Source organism: Dinoponera quadriceps, unplaced genomic scaffold (genome assembly GCF_001313825.1).
Source record: "Dinoponera quadriceps isolate SergipeBrazil2010 unplaced genomic scaffold, ASM131382v1 scaffold717, whole genome shotgun sequence".
Classification (NCBI taxonomy): domain Eukaryota; kingdom Metazoa; phylum Arthropoda; class Insecta; order Hymenoptera; family Formicidae; genus Dinoponera; species Dinoponera quadriceps.
The window spans coordinates 2,822,987-2,844,393 of record NW_014555639.1 but is presented as its reverse complement, the minus strand read 5'-3'; the positions used below and the strand labels follow the sequence as shown (position 1 = coordinate 2,844,393).

Sequence of the window (21,407 nt, the reverse complement as noted above, 5' to 3'; positions counted from 1 at the left end):
ACTATCTGAGTTTAGTGCGGATTTTGGTTGACGTCTGAACCATTCGATATTTTTCTAATTATATTTTTGTACCGTAGAGGTAAATTCGAATAAATTGAAAGCGTTTCGTCACACACAAACGGATTATTGTTTTTCTGTCTGCAACACGATGGGAGCTTGGTGATTTACGCGTCGCTGAGGTTAAAGGCACACCACATCCTCGCTTCTTATTACAATAATATTTATTTACACTACAAAACAACAGGGACGTTTTACACAGAGAAAATCATGCGCTCGATTTCAACGACGACAAAACGTCGCGTTTTTCGTATTGTTGTCACTTTACATTTTTTCAAATTACCGCTTGTCGGATGTTCCCGCGACGAGAAAATCCAAGAAGGGAGGAGCTCTTTGTTTATCGTTGTTGACGGACTTCTAACAGAACGTGATGTACAGAACCGAAGTACGCATCAAGCAGGAATGATTTTAATTTGATTGTCAGCTACACTCAGCGAGATTATTCGTCTGGATTTCACGTGTTCTGCGTTATCGCGAAAAGTTTCTAAGAGGAACGAGACAGAGATATAGAGGATTATAATAATTAGACGAGAAAACAATAGAAAACAAATGGGTGGTAACGACGAATGCCTGGCACTGTTGCATTCCGGGGTAAGAGCTATGTACAGGTTTACGATATCTCGTGCTCGACGACGACGTTCGATCGAAACGCGTCGTTATTAGGGCGAACAAGCCGGCCTTGTCTCATCCTTCCGGGCGGAGCGCGAATCTACCGTCTTCCCCTCTCACGGTCGAGAAAAATCGTATCGTACTTTCAATGTAAAAAAATAAACTCTTTATACGTATATTTATATAGCTGTACTCTGTGTGAGCGCGAATTTAAATATTTTCGTCTCGTGTCGGAGGACGATCCTCGGCGGAGAGATCCGTCTCGTAGTCGTCGGCGCATGAAACATTTCGTTCGAAGTGTCAACGGAGAACGTGTGGTATCACAAATTGAAAACGATTTTTACAGTTTCACCACCTTTCTCAGTGTATTTTCGTCGTACCGCAGCGGCACGAGCCGCGCCATTACGAGTGAATCCCGATCGTCTTAAAACGACGACCACCTACGGAAATTCCTCTATCGTTATCATTATTCTAATCGACTAAAGAATAGAAATAACAGACATAAGGAATGAGAACGAAAGAAAAAGAGAAAGGGGAGGAAGAAAATTGAGAGAAAGAGAGAGAGAGAGAGAGAGAGAGAGAGAGAGAGAGAAAACAAGAAAGCACATAGAAGAAAAGAACGAGAAAGAAGAAGGGAATTAGACTGGAAACAGAGTGAACAAAGTCGGACAGAATCGAGTTAACGTCGATCGTTGGGGAGGAATGTGCGTCTGATGACAAACTGCCTAGTGTTTTCGCATAGAGTTCGACGGCCATCGACGAGGGTATCGGATCCCGGGGACAAGGGGGCAACGCCGTGCTCGTGAATGGTTCACGTTGCCAACGTCGTACCCGTGCTCCTGCTGGCAGAGGTGATCGGCCCGGTGATGGTGCTCGTGACGCTACGGTACCAAGACCGGGGGAAGGCCTCTTCTTCTTCTGTGTTTCCTCATCTCGGTCCTCCTCGAACGAGGTCTTAGATGATGGAGGTGATCAGTCGCGCTTTGAAGTTGACGATGCGTTCGCTCGTAGCCGCCAGGCGCTGAAAATTCGGAAACGGTCGATTAATTCATCTCGTGCGATCCGATAGGGAATCTCACCTTGGTGATTTTTACTTTTTGCGCGGAGAAAATTTTACGGTAAAAATTACCGTGGAATTTTGCGTGACCGAGGAAATATCGGCATTCTATCTCAATTTATTCTCCTTCCGTTGTTTACATTTCAGGAATTAAAATCCATTCTTCAAGAATGTTTCATGTTCCCCTTAGCAAGATAAGTTCTGCTAAAATAAACGTTTCCTGCGCTCGAAAATATGATTAAATTGAAAAGAAATTTTATAAAGAAATCTATATATGAAGATTATCTGTATGTCACACCGACGAATTTGCACCGGATTGAATTACTCCTGGATATGCGAGATTATTCTAAGCATTTGAAATATCACTCCACTATCGCAGGAAGCGTGTGATCGAATCCTCTTATCGAGACCGCTGTGAGAGCCAGCCTACTCGAGCTAAATTAAGAAGAATCGTGAACTTGGCGTTATCGTATTCCGCATCTCACGCGGATTACACATTCCGTCGGTGCGCCGGTTTTCCTCTTAGTCGCGGAAAAATCGCACCAACGACTAGAGCAGTTTAGGATCTTCTCCGGATGAAGGAATTCCGAGGAGGGCACCGAGCGTGAAGCGCTTTCGAACCGACGCGTCGACGGACGTGCTCCTCACCTGCCGACACAAAACCGAGCCAGCGAACGAATTAACGCGCCGCAAATTGCGTATAATAAAAGAACTTACGGTCGATGCGAGACGTGACGCGGAAAGCAAGAAAAAAATACCGTAGCGCCAGACTCGACAAAAATGTACCCGAGTCTCTATATTGGGGCTGGTGTTTTCTTCCGAAGGCTTTAACATTCGAATTTCGAATACTTCCGTTGGAGACAAACTAATTAGTTAACTTCTTAAGAATAATATTCAAAAAATATTCTATAATATTCAATAATATGCAATTAATAAAATATATATATAATTAGATATGTTCATTGTTTTCTTGAATTTGTTTGTTAATCTGGCTTGGTGGACAAGCAAGAATTATGGATGGACAAATATGAACAATCGATTCTACTACGTCATTTAAAGAAAACAAAGTCAATTGTGTTCACGCCGGTTATTGTTTGTTTTTCTGGCAAACCTGATAAAAACAGTTCAAATATAAAATCAATATTCTTCCTTTATTTTGTGTTGTCGGAGTCATTGTTACATTCTATTTTCTGTGAATATGTGTTGTCTTTAAAGAAGCAAGTTATTGTACATGATTTCTTGTGATCGAGTTTTTCTTTTTGAAAGAACTCAAGTCAAATAAGAAAAAATATGAAAAATGAACTTTTTTCTTACTCGAAGAAATTGAGGAAAAGTGTGGTGTTTCGAGACAAGTGAGAAGAATGAGAAAAAAGATTCACTCTCACGGCTAAGATTTTTAAAATATTTTGAAAAATATTGAAAAACGTCATCTAAACCCGCTATTTAATTTCAATCTGTTGTCTATCGCTGTTTAATCTCAATTTCATTCTCAAGTACATACGCTTCGAAGCTTCAAGACTCGACCTTTGAAGATATATCTTCGAGATTTCGGTTTGTCAAAATTCGAAAGGTCGAAGTTTCCTTCGAAGCTTTGAAATTATCGAAATTATCGAAGATAAATAACCATGGTTTCTAGTCTCCGTTTCCTTCCTCCGGTCTTTACCGTAAGGCTTCCCGCCGTTGCATATTTCATTAATCACCGCGAAATCCTAATTTGCTAATCGAGTCACGGTTTCTCGTATAATGCAATTGTAAAATCTAGACGTTGATTTCGAGCCGGTATAACACACGCTTAAAGCAGTATTCACGCTGCTTAATGTTGCGAGAACTTACTATTCGTTGCGTATTCGTTGCGCGTTCGTTGCAAAAATGCGATTATCATTAAGTGATTATGCGATCTTGAAGTCATCGTACGTAAGGAAGTAGCATGTGGGCCCGAGTGTAAAAATCAACGTCGGCGTTACGTCGACCGGATGATCTAAGGCGGAACATTGTCCTCGACTCGCCGCGGCAATTCCGCGAATGTTGCGACCATAAAAATCATTGGTTAAAAAAATCACAGCCGGGTGCACGACCGTGCGGAGAAAGAGTTCTTGCGTGATCGCGTATAATACATGTCGACTCGGTTCCGGCTCTTGCGTTTCAACGATGGCTCAGATTACTTCAGCTGCTGTCTGTATTGTCGATTGTTCACTTACAGTGGACTAAAGTGAGTCGTAAATAAAGGAAAAAGAAAAAATGCGCGGAATTTCCAGGATCACGATGATAATTCTATGATAATTTTCAAGATTCCTCCCGTGTAAAAATGAATCCAGACACGAACAATTAGAACGAAGATCGGAAAATATTCGGATCAAAGATTGCAACTACTCTCGGACAGTGCGAAGATAAATGCTTTTCTCGCGCGATGCCCGACCGACTTATCGACCCATCGATTTCATGCTGCATGAGCTCAAAATTAATTGAAATGCGAAGTGAAAATGATCCGTTTGGTGAGGTGTGCGAAAGTCACCGGATAACAAATCTGTCCGTTTTCATCCTTTTCAAGGCACGAGATGTTTTATTGTATGTTGCGAAACCGCATCTGTGAGGAATCCGGCACAACTTTAAACGAAAAGGAAAGAAAAAAACGAAAGTTTAGTCACGGCTGTTGTAGCGATAAGTAAACTTTCATTATGGAAGGATGTAAATGTTCATCATATATGACGCACGTATCGACGGTATTGTCAGACAAACGGTACATTGCGAATCAATCTTTCTCGAATGCACCGAACATTAAATCCCAGTAATGTGATTAATAGAACTCCTCCCACGATAAAAATTTACATATCGCTCCAAAGGCCGCGATTAGGGCCGTTACTTCTCACTGACAGAGCCGTATTAACATATTTTTATTTCAACCGAAACCACCTTGAGATCCAAGTTGCCTGAGATCCTTTTGGGAAATTTGGCGACGCGACTGATTGCAGATCGGTCGGACAGAAAGAGCGGCGTAACGCGATCTCGACGGCCGATACCGCGGCCAGGTGTTGCCCCCGGCGTTTTTGCGTGCCAGGAGCGGCCGCTTGCATAAGTCAGCCGGCAAATGGACGCGCTATTTCATAGAGAAAGTCGCTTACATTTTTGCTTTCCATCGATCCCGACGGCGCGCTTACGTAATCGCCCGGTTTATATCTGAAACGACGACGCGCGACGCGACGTGACGCTACGCGACGCGCGACGTTACGCCCGCTCGACTTTCGGCACCGCCGAACACGACCGGTCACCGTGAAACACCCTATTATAATTTATCTAATGCTCTGAAATTGGAAAGAAGAAGAGAGAGAGAGAGAGAGAGAGAAAGAAAGAAAGAAACGTTAGTCTGTTACACCGTTCAAACTGCTCGAGACATACGTGGCATAATACCGTATAACGTCTTAAGCCTCATCTTGACCTTCGTAACAACCCACTGCTTATGCTGTATCATCACTCTCGGCAGGCGGTACGAACGGTACTGTGAGTAAACGCCTCTCTAATTTCGGATTTTTGTTTTTAACAGAAATATCGAGAAATTCGGAAGTTCCTTTTAATTCCCACGCTCGCTGTCCGGCGAGTTGAGAAACAAGTACGCTCGAGAAAGTGAAACTTACTATGTCTTAATATTTACATATTACTTTTTGTCGAAATACTTCACGAACTAAGCCGCAAAGTCCGTTTTAATTAATTTGGCAATTTTGCACAAAACACCACGACGCGAATTTCACTTCACGGTTCCGTCGAAGAAACGAATCGTGCGCGATAACGCGATTATCGCGTGTCCCTAAACGCAATCGTCCGCGCGACGTCAATCGCTCGCATCGCGATTCGCGGTTAAAATTACGCTCATCTAAATTTCTCGTTGAGTTTCACGTGGGCGTTTGTTATGAATCACCGCGACAGGCGCCGTTCGATCGAAACGTTTTTCCCGTAAAAAAAACCACGGTTGCGATATCCTGCGAATAAAATGGAAATATGAATAATTAATACGCGCCGGCGTATAAAAGAGTAATAAAAGCGCAACCATAAATACACGTTTGCGTGACGTTTGCATAGGAAACGCGTTTTAAATTTGCAGTAAATCGCAAACGGTCTATGAATATATATCGTAAAAAAATGTAATATAAAAAAATATATATGTCGTAAAAATACATCTCTTACTAATTTCCTTATTATAAAGTTGTCCACCGAGTTTACAGTTCAAAGTCCACTTATGATCGCGATTTCGAAAGCGGTTGCTCAATATTTTGTTACCAGGTGTAATTTACTTTCAAGTGAGCCGAAGTTATTAAAAGAATCTCGAAATGTGTAATCGATGTCCGGTGCGAATAGCGGGCTTGTACCTCTTGTGGAGTAGATCGGTTCAGGTGCTTTACGACATAGGTTATTACGGGCTCGTGTGATTGTCAGCGAAAACAGTGTTGAACTGTAATAACACTGCGATCGTTGATCGCCAATGAAGTCCTTTATTACGCGCACGATTCGATCTAGGCAATTTACGCGTTCTCTTCAAACGAAAGGCTTGCTCCAACTAGCGATGCTAGACGCGCATAAAAATACCAGTTGTTGCAACCGGATAAGAACCAGATGAAAGCTCGGTGACAAGAAATGATATATATTTGTTACCGCAATTGAGAACATTCCTGTGAACTTTGAGCTGCATTAAAACTCGATTAAAATAACTGAGAGCAATCGATCGAAGCGGAAACCTACTACAGGAATCTCCCTGTTTCTCCCGTGTACCCGATCGATTTTCTTTTCTTTCCTTTTAGATACCGCATTTGGGATACATACATGGAAAAAGAATGCTAGCATCAAGCAAACTGAATTACCTGTTTTCAACTTCTCTTAAATCAAGTAATATTTTTTATCAATTTAAGTATATTTTAATAGCTCGTAGTAAATACTTATTTGGAAAGCAGTAATGCCTTAATTTGCAAATGAATCACTGAATGTAAATATAAAATGGTTCGAAATTTAAGAGAGTATTTACTAGAATTATATAATATTTCTCTTCCGGTGAAGAAACAGAATGGCTTTAGAAACTTCGATTTTTATGTCCGTATTAAATATCTTCTAAAAATAAATTCTGATATTCCCAATATCATAAATTGAATATTTATCGCAACTGTTTTAATACACACAAGTAAATGTTTACTTATGCGAAGGAAATATCATATATTGTATATAGTCAAATATGGTTTTACCTCTAGTAAATATTTGCCAAGAAGTAATGGAGTAACCATCTCACTTGGGAATCAAACAAGTATTATTTCAACGATAACGTTTCTTTTTTGGTGCACGGCATCGTGTAAAATTCCATAGTAATCTTTACCAGAAAATTCTCTCTCCTCGTGCATGCTGTGAGCGACGCGTGGAAAAATTGAAAAGAGTTTATGTAAAGAGGAAACAAAGCCGCCGTACAAATTCTCTCCGTACGCCCACGAATTCGCAACATCGAGAAGTGCGAAGGAAGAGCGGTCGGAGGAGGTCACGGTGAAAGTTTACCCGCGACTACTCACGAGTATGAGATCCTGGATGAGATTCGAGATCCCTCGGTTGGCGAGGACGAAGAACCTGGTGACAGGACCAGGCACGGCCTCCTCCACCGTCACGTCCGTCCTTCCGGCGCCGGCGCCGCCGTCCTGCTGATTACTTCCGCTTCCGGTCACCAGCTGGAAAGATCGCAGATCGCTTGGGTTAATCAGCGAGCGGATAGCATAGTCGGAGGCACCTCCGCCCAAAAGCCCGTGACTTTCGTGCCCGGAAACGCAGCTTGCGGGTTTCCGGGAGGCGCGGGTGCGCCCAAGATCGATAAGTATACAAGTACATATATGTGGCATATATATGTATATATACGGGAATTAATTACAATCGTTCGTATGTCTGTTTAGAGGATGATATATTTTGCGGTGTGTATTGCAGCTCCACGTCCAGCTCCAGCGCTCCCGACACTACGGTGCTCTCTCATATCCTTATTCCTACTTGCGGCTACATACGATACATCGATCCATCGATCTTGCTGCTACGATCCTTTACGTGCGCTCCTTCGGCTCGTGATATAATCGGGGGCTTGTCTGCAGGGCGTCCACACGCGCGTTCGCTCGGCCGAAAATCAAAGCGTTTAGGTCTGTTCCGTTTAGCTGAACCGGGACATTGCACTTTTTGCTTTCGGATCGAAACAAATGTGTGTAATCCAGCGTTGGAGGAAAAAGGAACAAAGTTTCAGTGCAGCGCTGGTTCGGCTAAAAAGAACAGGTCCGCCGGTTGCGTTCGGTGAATACAACGGTTGCACGGTTGTCGAAGTTACCTGTGATCACTTTCCGATCTGCGCCAGACGCAAATAAATCCGTCGTGTTCGCCGAACGCAGCAATCCCGTTGCTCGGGACCAGGCAAATCCCGGAAAGAGGAAAAGAAAGATGACGCGCGCGAGTGGAAAAGAGATTTTCGTAATGGACACCCTGCGTATGCACCACGGAACAGTGAATCCGTCAAAACCCAAAATGGTGACAACAGAGTGAACCATACGCCAGACGGACACTCGACGCGGCGCGTGTTCGCACCTAGTGGTTAGCGGTGCGTCACCAGCCGGTGTTCAGCGCGAACTACCACTAGCTACAGACGCGTCGAGTCTGCACATCGTGCGGACCAATTACCAAAGAGATTTACAATGCTACGAGTCTCTGCCCGGCAGACAGATCGGTTTCGACTCAAAGACGCGACGATCGCTGGCGATTCGCGGTCTCGCGAACCGATCCGTCTGTCGATTAATCTGCGTGCGTTTACTCCAGGTGCAAATCAACAAATACGATGGAAACAAGATACAACTGTGTGGCCGCTACAATATATGTATAGATATATGTATACAGTGCAGTGACGACGACGAAGATCGCGGCAACGGAGAGAATCGGCGCTGATCAATTGGAGCGGCCGCCATCAGATCCCGGATGAATCGGCCTGCCCATCAGCCGGTCAGTACGCCATCATCAAAAAGTCTTTTTAGTCAGTGATTGTCAGCGTTGCGTCGGGACCGTTGGCCAGGTGGAACGATGGAGATGGGATGTGGAACGAGATGAGCGGACGAATGTTTCCGGTGAAAACCTTCCGGAGTCGAAGGAAACGATTGGATACGATAACAAAAATGTCGTCATTTCTGCGAACGCAAGTTGTCTCTTCGTGAAACGGTTACGTCCCAGAAAGACATTCGGAGAAATATCATTTGTACGAGTGATCAAGTGTCATATTTCAGAATGTAAAGAAAGAAGGAACGGTAATCTTTAACAAATCAAACAATATCGTGTCTAAATTTGTCGAGTTCTACTTCAACTCCGGGGTTGTAGGGGAATGTATCTCAAATAACAGCTAACTAGGGGTTAAGGATAATTTGTACAAATTACATGCCAAGACCTCGTTACATTAGACGTACAAAAAGTGCACTGATGCAAAAGTAGTTGCAGCGGATGAGGGAGACGCGTTTTTGTAGAGGAAACGGCAGATTAGAACTTGCTCACGCGTGTATTATTTTTCAGACATATACATACGCATGTACAACAGATATTAGAGATCTTGATATGCAATTCATGCGTAGAGACAGAGAAGTTTGGCAGAGGCTCTGTACGAAGGAAGGAGAAACGGAGTGAGAGAAAGAGAGAGAAAGAGAGAGAGAGAGAAAAAGAAGGAGAAGAGAAAGATGCGAGAGATAGGAAGAACGTCAGTAACCCGTTCAGAAGTGAGTCGTCTAGAGGGATTAAGTCACCGGTAGAAAGTAAGCGAAAGATTTAAAAAAGATTAAAAACGAATGAGTCAAGAGTGGCTCTCGTGGTGTGCGTGCTTACGTGGGGGAAAAAGTACAGCATGCAAAAATTTAAATGTGATACGAGCACGAGATTTTTGCGAGATCGGAGAGTAGGTTTACGTGAGGTAATGAAGAAGAAAAAGTGGCTCATTCGTTACGAATGATAGGTGAATTAGGACGATACAGTGGCGGATTACGAAGGTTGCGCGGCCGTGCTAGTTTGGCATGCAGTGTGCGATTATTACTCGAGATGTCGCAAGAAATAAACGTATCAGTAATGGCACGTTGCCATTAGAGAAAATTAAGGCCGACTATCTCGACTCTAGGAAAGTCATGTGAAACTCTGATGACTGAGGTGAATTTCATGTTTTCGTGCGACCGAAGGGCAAATTACATGCTGAGGACAAAAAGAGAATAAGAAAATGTGAAGTTATGAAAGTTGAAAAAGAGAGAGCAGGCATGTACAGTGCATTTTAGTAGAATGAGATAGATATAGAAATATAAAGAGAGAAAAAGTAGAGAAAGAGAAAGAGAGAGAGCAAAAATAGAAAGAGAGAGAAGAGAGAAAAAAAGAGAAAGAAAGAAGAGTTATCGAGCGAATCCGATAAACACAGTTGGTGCTAAACACGTGCAGTACCAACCGTCAACTGTTCACATTAACGATTGAAGAAAGCATTTACTCTAAACATGGCATATGTGTGTCACATTGCCTCATATGGAACGATAACGCATCATATGTCCGTTTCGGTAATCATTTTCTTCAATTTTTAGAGCAAATGTAGATTGTTTGATGCAGGTTACCATTAAAGTGCCATACCAAACAATCGACATTCTCTAAAGAAATATTTACGACGCACAACAATACTTCATATTAGATTTGATTAAATGCATCCAAATAGACTCAACTAAATATTGTCCGTATTACATGTACGTAAAAATATCGTGATAGATGCTGTGTACGGCCACATTTGGCAAATAATTCATTTGCACGCTCGCGCGAAATAATTTATTGCACAAAATATAACGCTGTTACGGAATTATATTTACAGGAAAACTCACGGAAACATTTGGAGACAAAACATTTAACACAAAAATAGGCTTTAAGCAGTATATTTCGTCTCATATAGAGGACGTGATTTTGATTTATTCCTGTACTTAAAATCGTCAAGTTTGAACGCATATCTGCAAATCTATATGCTCGATTAAATTGCGGCATCCTTCCATAACGATGTCTTTCGAACAATGACAAAATGGACAATCATTACTCGACCGATGCGCTGCCAACATATCGAGAGATTGGAAATTATTTAGGTATGTAAAAAACAGTCGAATGATTATTTCTTGTATTTCGTTTCACAGCCTGTTACTCGACTTACATTTCGCGTATACCCCTAATTATACAGCGGTGTATCAGTCCTTTAGCGTGATATATCCTACATGCTAATTATAAATTTGCATAAACAAGATACTGCTTTCCAGTCGCCTATGTTTGACTTCGCTAATATATACGAAGAAAATAAAAAGCAAAAAAAATAATATGAAAAACCGAAAAATTTGCGGAAAAATCTGGAGAGGGAAACGGTCTTTCCCGAAACGTTAAAACTATATTTTATACGAGAGAAAAAAGGCTATAATATATTCTCTAGTGCTGTCAAATTTCGATCGCCCGGATATCCGAGTCTTTCACTAACTGAACGCACGGCTAATCTCAAACATTATTATAAACCCGTTGTCGTTAGAAAAATCAATAATTTGTAACTGTGTCTGAGATTAGCCGTATTAGTCAGTTACCGCAAGACTCGGGCATCCGGCCGGTCGAAATCGACGGCACTGATATTCTCTCCGCGCGCAATAACTTCCGGCGGTCACGACGTCGGACAAATCGACGTTTCTAAGATCGATCGGGCGAGATCGAGCGGTTCGTCATTGATCGAGCGACAGCTTTCGGATGTCGGCGCGGTATCGTGTGCGTCGTAGACACGTGAACCAGTCTCGTTTATCGGTAGAGGCCCGAAGACAGAATCGAAGAAGCGCAGACGCCTTCGTATCTCCGTCGGCGGACACGTTATAGACGTGTCGGAAGGATTTGGCGTACCGGTGGTAGAATGCCGGCTCCTGGGGCGGCTGTCGAGGGTGCGCCGGACGTCGGGGTGCCGCCAGTGCCGCCGGCGGGATTAGCAGTAGCGGGGGCGGCCTGCTGGAGCGCCGGGCCCACATCGCGCGAGGCGCTTAGCCCGAGCCCGAGGCTCTGTGTACCGGCCACGACACGGTACACCGTGCCCGCCGCTCTTGCCGCCCCGTCGGCCGCTTGCTAAACGAGAACAAAGACGAGAATGTTCGTTTACTTGACCGTCTTCCCTCAACACTTGATCGGCACTCGTCATCTGGAAGAATCGCGCGGTTTCTCTCGCGCTTTTGCCGAGATCTCGCGAGATCGATTATACCGCCCATTACGCGACGCTCCTGTCGCGGCCTCCGCCTGGAACCCCTGCAACGTGGCTGGAAAGTGGTACATTAAGAGTGTCCGCAACGAGCCGGACGCTCGAGGGGAGCCGAGGGTCGCTCGATCGCTCATTGACGTCTCGATACGGTCGGCTGGCTTTCCCGTCGTGAAAAATGAAGAGAGCCCGATCGATACCGATCACGCGTTCACTTCCCGTTACGGGCGAAACTCGCGCGAGGAAAGACTGGTCCAATATTGACGTGCGATCGTCGACGTTATTGTGGATTTTCCTCGTACGGACTTCGCTCGGGTAAACATATTTGTGCGCCATTAGGTAGATAGTCGAGGACCGTCTCTGTTGACACGTATTGCGACGTATTGCGCTCTATGATAACGTCACTGGGAACTCTTAGCTATGAAGCATCCTCGAGAAACCATCGTTTATTGCGTCACTAATAGCGTATTTCTAACGCTATTTATATGTATATTTTTCATTAATGTTAGTCGATTTTGCTCATTTTACTCGTTTTAGTCACCATCGATCGTTAACATATTGAATGCATTCTACGATGACGTCGATATGCGTCATTAGGAATTTACATATCAAAAGGCCAGGCACTGATAATTGTTTTGTTGTAAATTTCTCAGAATTAAATTTTATAACTATTTAAATGTCGAGTACTCCCAAAGAGTAATTTTGTATTACGTCATTCATAACAATTCTACCGCTGTTATACGTTATAACAATACCGCTGTTTTATATAAACACTTCGTATATCTCTTTTATTAATGCTGTGATCAATTTTGTTAATTTTATTTATTTGTATTATTATCGATCACTAAGACATTGAATAATACTCTCACCGGCGTCCAATAATATGATACTACCGCGTTCCATAAAATTACATACAAAGTATAACTAATTGGACCTGAAAAGTCAATCACACGGCTGATAGAAAGTCAAAGAAACGAAATAAGAGCCGTACATGCTCTTGAATTGCATTCATTCACCTTATCATTTAAAAATGTATCGTCCATTAGTACTGCATTTTCAGTAATACATCAAAAGGAGATCACTCATAAATTGAACATTTATCAAAATATTTAGCGTATTAAGCAAAATTACTGTTTCTGTACATTTGTTTCACTATTTAGTATAATAAATGTTAATTTAAAACGAAGTAGATAATGAATGTTAACTTAAAACGATGTTGAAGTTGGCAGATATACGATATTGCAAAAATATGATTATTTATTATTTTTCTTATTGACGCCTTTGTCAGTTGACTTGATTGCATCGAATTTTATCGAACTCGTTTCACCTCACAACTTCTAAAGTGGGAGTATACTTCGATCCAGGCTCTGAATTACCGTCAAACCTTCAGTGTCGCTTTTAAATGCAATGTGTAGATTAGATTTAATTGTGTAGAATTAATTAATTTGCAATTCTTTCATTACTTTCAGTTATGGATGATACATTTTTAATCGTCAACAAAGCTTTCGCGCGATCCAAATTGAAATTGACGCGCGGCAGCCAGAGTTAACGTCACCGTGAGACTTTTTCAATTCACGAAGATATTTATGCAGAACATCGTTTTACACTTTCGTTGTGTAACCGAGGATTTAGCAACGCGCCCGGTGTCCGCAACGATTTCAAGAGTTACTTATCGGCGGAAGGTTGAACAACCGCGACAAGAACAAATAGAGCATCGGTCACGTAGACGAGTTTCTCGTTTTCTCAATCCGCGGACGGTGAAGGGTCGCGCGTCGCCGCCGTCGCCGCGACCGGCCAGCCGGTCGATCGGTCTGGAATCGCTCCGAGAGCCGTTCGTAATCGCGCGTTGCTTTTTGCTAGGAAAGTGAATAACGGCGGGACGATGGAAACAGATACGCGGTTTTCGCGCGGCGAACCCGACCGATTGCATTTATCGCGCGCGAAACTCGTTCCGCCGCGCACGTTGCTTCGCGCGAGTAAAAAAGCCGAGAGGGAGAGAAGGAGAAGAGGGGAAAAAGGCGGCAGCGATGGCCGAACGTCGTCGTTAGCGTGTCGCGCCGTTATTATTAATTGCCTCTCGGTTGTGGTTTACTTGGGGAAACGCAATTCACGGTAATTATTCCTACCGGCCGCACGACCGGCTATATCTCGAGAGACTGAAGGAAGCGAAACAAGCATCGACCGATACTGTCATTATTAGAGAATAATTCATCGTTCGTCCATTAATGAATCCGTGTTATTAGATCGGACCGTTGGCTATTAATTTCACTTGTTGCAGTCACGACGAAATCGTCGTTCCAAACCCGATCGGATGGTCCATTGACATTTCGCGGCGTCTTTCTCGCAGTAAGTATCGCGAATCTTTGCGCGCGTTTAACCAAGGACGCCGATCGGATCCCTGGCGCGGTAATTCTAGCTTCGCGGGTCGTGCCTAGGTCAGGAACCTTGGAATAGTGACCAGATGGGACAGCGCGGCTAGAGGGCGATTCGGTTGCTCACTTTCACTGCCGTCTGCAGCAACGGCGCCCTTGCGGTCTCGCCCCGTTACGGGAATAGCAAGTGCTCGATCGCGATGCGCGCGCCGCGCATCTGCGCGGGGAAGAGATCTCGCCTCGTGGGCGTGACGACTCTTCACGCCCGACAAATTGCCGTGAATTATTCATTTCTAATTATAGTTAATTACAGTTAACCTCGGTTTAATTCGTTTACCGTTAACGTAAGCTTGTAAGTTGAAGAACCAATCGGGGCGTCGCTTGAGTTCGGTTATTTCAAAAGGACGAGAGAAGTGATGGTAAATTGGGGTTGTAAGCAGGAGTAATTAGAATTGCAATAGAAACAAAAGACGAGAGAGAGAGAGAGAGAGAGAGAAAGTGGGCTTCTTATTCTCTCTCGTCGCAAAGGTAAAAAAAAGCAGCTTCTAGAGAATTGACGAGCGACTCACCCTGATAATGTCGAAGAGGAAGTTGCCCGATCCAGCGCTGCCGGCACCGCCACCGAAGCCGAAGAGGAATCTCTTGTTCCTGTTTTCGTCCTCGTTCGCCTCGACCTCGTCCAATGGCGCCAGCTCCTGCTGCGAGTTCTCGCTCGGCACTTCGTCCGCGAATTGCACCCGCACCTCGTTGTTCTGCGACTCCGCTCCGATCTCGTTCACTCGATTTTCCGACTCTGGGTTCACGTCCTGCAAAAAGACGCGTGACTCTGGATGACGAGGGATCGACCGGCGAAGCTGAAACGGGCGACTCGCGAGGTCCCGCCCTTCATCACGTGATGGTTTCTCTTTTTCTTTTTCATTCGCGTTAGTCATCCTTATCGCTTTCATATTGATTCCTCGATTTGCCCAGATTGGGAACAGTACTCAGGGCGCCAAAGTCAATTGGTAATGATCGTTAATGATTATATTCATACATGGATTACCAATCGGCTGAATCGTCGGCGTCTATTTATCTTGCGCAATAACGAGTAAAAAATCTCGATTGAGCGGCGGTAATCAGGTCGGCTGCTTATCTTCGGACTCTGCCATTACCTTTACCATTGACGTAAAAACGCGGCAAATCGTCTCGTTGTTAAATTATTCATCACGGTCGGAAAGGTGCGCGCCTGAACGCCTGAATTCCATCGCATCCGGGGCAAAAAGTTTCACTCACCTTCGATCGAGATTTTCTACGCGCTGCATGAGATAACGAAGTTAACAATCAACTTCCATATGTAATGATATTTTCTTGTTTCCACAGATTAGCCACATCAGAAATTATGATTGCGATTGTGAGATATAGCTTAATGATAGATGAATTTGTAATTCTTTACACAACAACGTGTAACATAAGTGAATAATGAGTGATATGGTAATGTGTATAATACATAACATAATCGCACGGTGCAAAATCGCAAGTGACAGAATTACTAATCATTAACCATAGTACATACACCGCGGTAAGATTGTTACGATAATGTTGAACTTTACTTCCGAGTTAGCGAGCCGTCCTCATGGATTTGCTTCCGACGTCACGAATGAACATTTCAGTTCACTTCTTCGGGGTAAGTAGCTACCCGAAACAAATCCATTATGAAGGACGCGTCGGAAGCCAAGTTAAGTATTCCTCCACACTGCGAAAGCTTAAAATATCAGATTGTTACGACAAATACTCTATGTGCATGTGTGTGTGTGTGTGTGTGTGTGTTACAACACATAGGAGTCGCGGACAGAGTGTTATCGGATTATCTCCAAGGATGCGTCTCTCGTGAGAACCAGCTTAGTGTTGATCTTTGATCGCGAGGATAACAAATAGCTCGTTCTTCGAGGCCGTCGCGAATACGTGGAATTAATTTACTAACGTTCTTCTGTGCAAAAGTCGAGGATGTAAGAAATGCTTAGTACGTGAAAAACATAATGATATAGCTATAAATCGAGGTGACTGCGGTGGTTCGACAGGAAACACGACCGAGCTGAATATCAAAATTCATCTGTTCGCTGAAGATTGAAACAGTCTCGGGCGTCGTGAGGATGGAACTTGCACAGTAGTAGCAGAAAGTTCGAATTGCGGGTGAAGATTGCGGGAGAAAGATGACTCGAAGTGCCGAAGATGAAGAACCCAGAGGCGCGGAGGTGGTATGAAATGTTCCAATGTAATTCTGCTTTGTAGCGAGAGAAAGGATCGACGAAAAGAGCCAAGGCGTAACCGTGACAGCTAAGATGTTTCTTTGGGATAGTTAATCTGTATCGTCGTTACTGAAGCTACCTAAGTTCGATTTAAGAGCCGTTCGAACCTGCTGCGGCACTGCGGCGAAAAATATTCGCCGGCGGAAACATACACAAATGACTTGTTTAAATACGCGATAGGATGCTCGCGTTGAGAGAAAAAGTATCGAAAAATAAATGCAATATTTATTCGTTGCGATAATACTACGTTATTTTTCGTTTATTTGCATCGGTTCCGTAAGAGGGCCTTTCAGAGTTTAATTAGACAGCCGTTGTAGTAATGTGCTCCATTTTTCATTTTATGGGAGGATACAAATAAACGAACCAAACGGGTCGAAGGAAACCGGGTTTCTGGCATGAAGCGAATTTGGTTCTTCTAACCGGAACTTCCGTTTCTTTCGGCCGAAACGCGTTCAGTCGTTCATTGCCAGGTGGATTGACCAAACTCATTATTCAGCGTTAAACATTTACATACTCCTCACAACGTGAACAACAGTTGCGATTAAGCTCCAAAAGACCTAACTTATACTCCCTACATTATTTCTTTATGTACCAACGACTGAGATCCGAGTTTGATGAGTTGCCGATCGTTGACGATGATTAATCGATGATCAATCGCGAGTTAAGTAGGAGACGCGGGGAAAACGAGAGAGACAGAGAGATAGATAGTGAGAAGTTAGCAATGTTTACGAAAACGTGCTGCTTATGGCCGCGGCAGTCCTGATTGCGCGGTAATCTAGCGTTCGTCAAGCCCTTCCGACACTAATCCAGCTCGTCGATGATGATCCTCGCTCTCACGAGCGCCCAATGAACGGTTAGCACACATAATGTATACGCGGACACCGTGGCCGCGGCAGTCCTGAGCACGCGGTAATTCCCTAGGGCCAGGCTGTGAGTACTCCTCAAGATCATGACCTTGCTCTCGAAACTTTTACCGAGCTGTTGACCACGGATGGTCACAGCGTGGTGGTGACTTCGTTGTCTGTTGCCGGTGGTATCATCGTCGAAACGACGGTTGTTGAGGTAGTCGTCGACGTGGCATCGTCTGCGCCGCCTCTGACCGTCACCGACGTCACTGTCGTGGAGGTCGTTGTGCTGCTGGTCGAAGAGGCGTTCGGCGTAACCTCGTCCGATGGAAACGTTGGTAGAGAGATCGACACTTTGGAACGATTCATGTCGGACGAATCGTCTTCCTCGTCTTCATCCTCATCTTCATCTTCGTCATCGTAGGGCGACGCGTTCATTGCGTTGGTGGAGCCCCCGTTATTGCCGCCCAAGAGATTTCGGAGGACGAGCGGACCAAGGGCACGAATGACTTCCGCGACAATCGAGTTGACAATCTCCTCTATTCTCTAGAAAATAACAGGCCTTAGCTGAAGAGCTCTCCCCCTCTTAGGGCAACGACGACTCCGGCCCTCCTGTTCTATTTTGCGGGATCTCGGGGTGTGACTGTTTTCGCTTTTTATGCGGCCGTGCGATCAAAGTGGTATGATATCGATCCGATACGGCGTAGTGATCCGTCGATCGATCGTCTATGAATGATGGTGACGACCTCGCGCGACCTGTCTCGATCTGCGCTAGGATTTCTTGTCTTTATTTTCTGGCTTTTTTCTCATTTCTTTCTATATCCGTTTAAATAATGGATGGTTCGTGAAACAACGAGTGTGAATATGAACCGGCCGGTGGTCGGAGGCGTTATCGTTCGTGGAGATTGATTTCTTATCGATACCATCGTAGACGATCTTACTACCGGGCTTTCTTACGAACACGTTGCGAGTCACGAAGGAATTAGTTTCACCGTTTTTACGCAACATCATACACCTGGTGAAGCCGGTACGCTCTCGGTGAAGTCCTGAGCGTCTATAAAAATTCTACAGCGAGGATCGAACGCGATCGAAGCGGGCCGCTTCTCGTTACTTCACGATCGACGAGGCGATCGTCATCGCGTGCTTTTCGCGTCACCGTTGCGTCGGCGATCGTTGTATTTCGCACGTTCGATCGTTACTCCCGACGGACGTCCTAGCGCGTCGTGACGGTGGGAAAAAAATCTCGACGGGAAATCTCGACATTTCGACACTCCGATCTTCCGGTTCGCGAACTGTCGCCTCGCGGCAACGCGGAATCGCTCTTTTGTAAGCGTCGTTGTTACTACAAGCCGATCGTCGCATTGTCGTGACATGCAACCGCGCGCGGGAAAAAGCGCGCCGGCCGACAACAACAGCGCCGGGAGAACCATCGGTTGCTAACGAGATGAGAAAAAAAAGAGAGAGAGAGAATCAACCGGCGCATTATTAGTCAAATTAGGAAGTTATTCTTGGGCGACTCTGAATGGGCGCGCAACTGGCAGGAATTTCGAGCGTAAGAAGCGAAACTTTCCCAAGAACGTCCGCTTTTTGCGAGTCTCTGCTGCCGCCGACGAACGATTGTCCGTGGCGCAATTTCTATTTAGAACGGAGCACTAACGAAACCTAACTTCGGTATTTTAACGAAACTCTGAATTTTGCAAAAAAGATCGTCCGACTAACTGGCGCGGAGGCCGAGGCTGGAACGGATGGAAGAAACACCTCCTCGATGTTCCGCCGAGAAACATCGCGGTGTTCAACCGGTGAAAATATAATTGGATGAACTACGTTATGTGTGTGCTTCACTATTGTGGCTAGGGTGACTTGAGGTCGTGGTACATGGGAAAAGTAATAAGCATATTGGCAAATCGCATTCGAGAGCCATCAAGAACGTAAAACTATCGTGTTTAAAATTCTCGACTATAATTGGCCAATTTGTTTATTGTTTAATCGTCATAAATAAATAAATAAATAAATAAATAATAATAAGTCATTATTATTGAATAAATAAATAAATTAAAACATTTGACAAGTATGCTGATATCACTGAATTTTTCCTTTAGATCGACGTCAAATGTGATAAAACGAATGAAAAACTCGTGATTCTATGATTCAATTCAGACACCGCGATATCGGAATGATCGAATGTATTCACTATTTTTCTCTTTGTTTCATCAGGAGTCCTTACGTGTCTTGAATCTTTCTCTCTCAATTTCTAGAATAAGCCTGATAAATATATCCGCTTCGGATGCAAAGGAGTTAAGTCTTACTGCTCGCATTTCTCCGTGCACCACCGTGGCCGTTACGAGACTTGACTTTGATTTGATGCGTACACGAGTAAAGGCCGTTCTACAATAGCGTAAAATGTGCAGCAAAACTCAAGCTAATTGACCAATTAGATTCTTACATTCTAAGGATAATCGACTGGTGGTTAGTCGATTAGCTTACCGCTTACGTCTTACTGCATACTTTAAGCTTATATTGTAAAACGGCTTTATGTTATAGCTGAAAATCGCTCGAGCGAACTTAAGTTATAACGGCAAGGCATGCATAATACGCAGTGCGTGATACGCGCGATCTGTCTCGTGAGTACTTCCGTGCTCTCTTTTTCACGGAGAACAAAAGAAACGTTCGGATCGAAATCCGAAATGAGTTGGCACGAGCAACGGGCCCGAGAGAATGAGCGAAGGATTAGCCGGCAAACTAGCTAGATAGTGTAGTCGGCTCACAAATCCGCATGCGTTACTTTCTCGGTAAGAATGTCGAGTTAAAAGGCTGAGCTCTGTTCAGCAGTGAGGTGTCTTGCTCTGCCGCGCGGATCCGCAAAGATCGCGACGCGAAGGCGAAACGTCTCGAGGTGAGTGAGTGTCAAAGGTGCATCGAGCGAGGGTCAGTCCGAGCATGCGCTCTCAAGGATGTCGTGTTGTTCCTTGATAACTGCGAGTGCTCGCAACTCGACTCGATCGAGACAATAATATGCGAATACACCAATTTATGCGCAATCTCGTACACGTATGAAACGCCGTTCGGCTGGTGCGTTTATTTTAGCCGTGTCAGTCTGGTCCTGGCCTTCCGCAGGATTTCTCTGTCACTTTTTTCGCATCGACGACTTTTTTTTTCGCATCTGCTCACCTGGGAGATCTCGGGGAAGATCTGTCGTAGGATGCCGATTGTCCTTTTGCTTCTCAGGGCCGCCTCGCTGTCGGCTTCGGCCATCACCAGCCGATCGAGGGCCTGAAAGAAAGTTTCCCATTGGCCCCGCCGTACGACAATGCCTGCCCGAGTACAAATTGAACCTCGTGACTTGAGTCTGACCACAAATGCGATAAATTTGTGTCTAACATCGTTACGTCGGTCAATAATGCAACACTCATTTCTGCTAATAGCGGTATAAATAAGTTAGCTGACTGCTAGACGAAGGAGAAATTACAGTTGTGAGACGAACAATCGTAACTAATTGCCAGCCGGTAATGTCAGGCTCACTTATGTGTTTTTCTCGAGATTTTCATGAAACGACGTATACGCTACGCGCACTCGGAGAAAAATATATAGTGACATAGGTAACTATATGAATATTAGTTTGCATATAGAATTAATTTGCATATGGTTTAATAAACTATTTTATAGTTATTGAAACAGTATGTGAATAATTACTATAATCTTCGCTATGCTGTTTAGATTTGGTTACAATGACTATCAGACGCTTGATTAAATTATATGTGTCAATTCTACGTACGAAGCTCGTATATTAATATCATTTTTATAGTCGTCACGACCATGTATTTTTCTTTGAGTGTGGAGGATCTTATAATCTTTTACAATTTGCAATTGTGAAATGTTCAGAAATATCCGATTTACGATCACGGCAAAGTACTCGAAACAGTTTCCACCGCCCCC

The 21,407-nt window shown here is 44.1% G+C and overlaps 1 protein-coding gene across 2 annotated transcripts in view; it reads right to left on the bottom strand.

Annotated features, from left to right (window-relative positions):
• Positions 1 to 203: 203 nt before the first annotated feature.
• The window catches only part of LOC106745036, a 27,311-nt gene continuing 6,107 nt past the window's right edge, over positions 204 to 21,407 (bottom strand). Inside the window, exons 3-7 of one of the 2 annotated variants that reach the window (XM_014620267.1) lie at positions 20,643 to 20,744; positions 14,914 to 15,150; positions 11,630 to 11,845; positions 7,261 to 7,413; positions 204 to 1,687 (exon numbers count right to left, since the gene is read on the bottom strand). In XM_014620267.1, coding sequence (XP_014475753.1) covers positions 1,622 to 1,687; positions 7,261 to 7,413; positions 11,630 to 11,845; positions 14,914 to 15,150; positions 20,643 to 20,744 — 774 coding nt within the window. In that variant the 3' untranslated portion in view covers positions 204 to 1,621. The remainder of the gene's footprint in view (positions 1,688 to 7,260; positions 7,414 to 11,629; positions 11,846 to 14,913; positions 15,151 to 20,642; positions 20,745 to 21,407) is intronic. The other variant, XM_014620266.1, reaches the window with a different exon arrangement.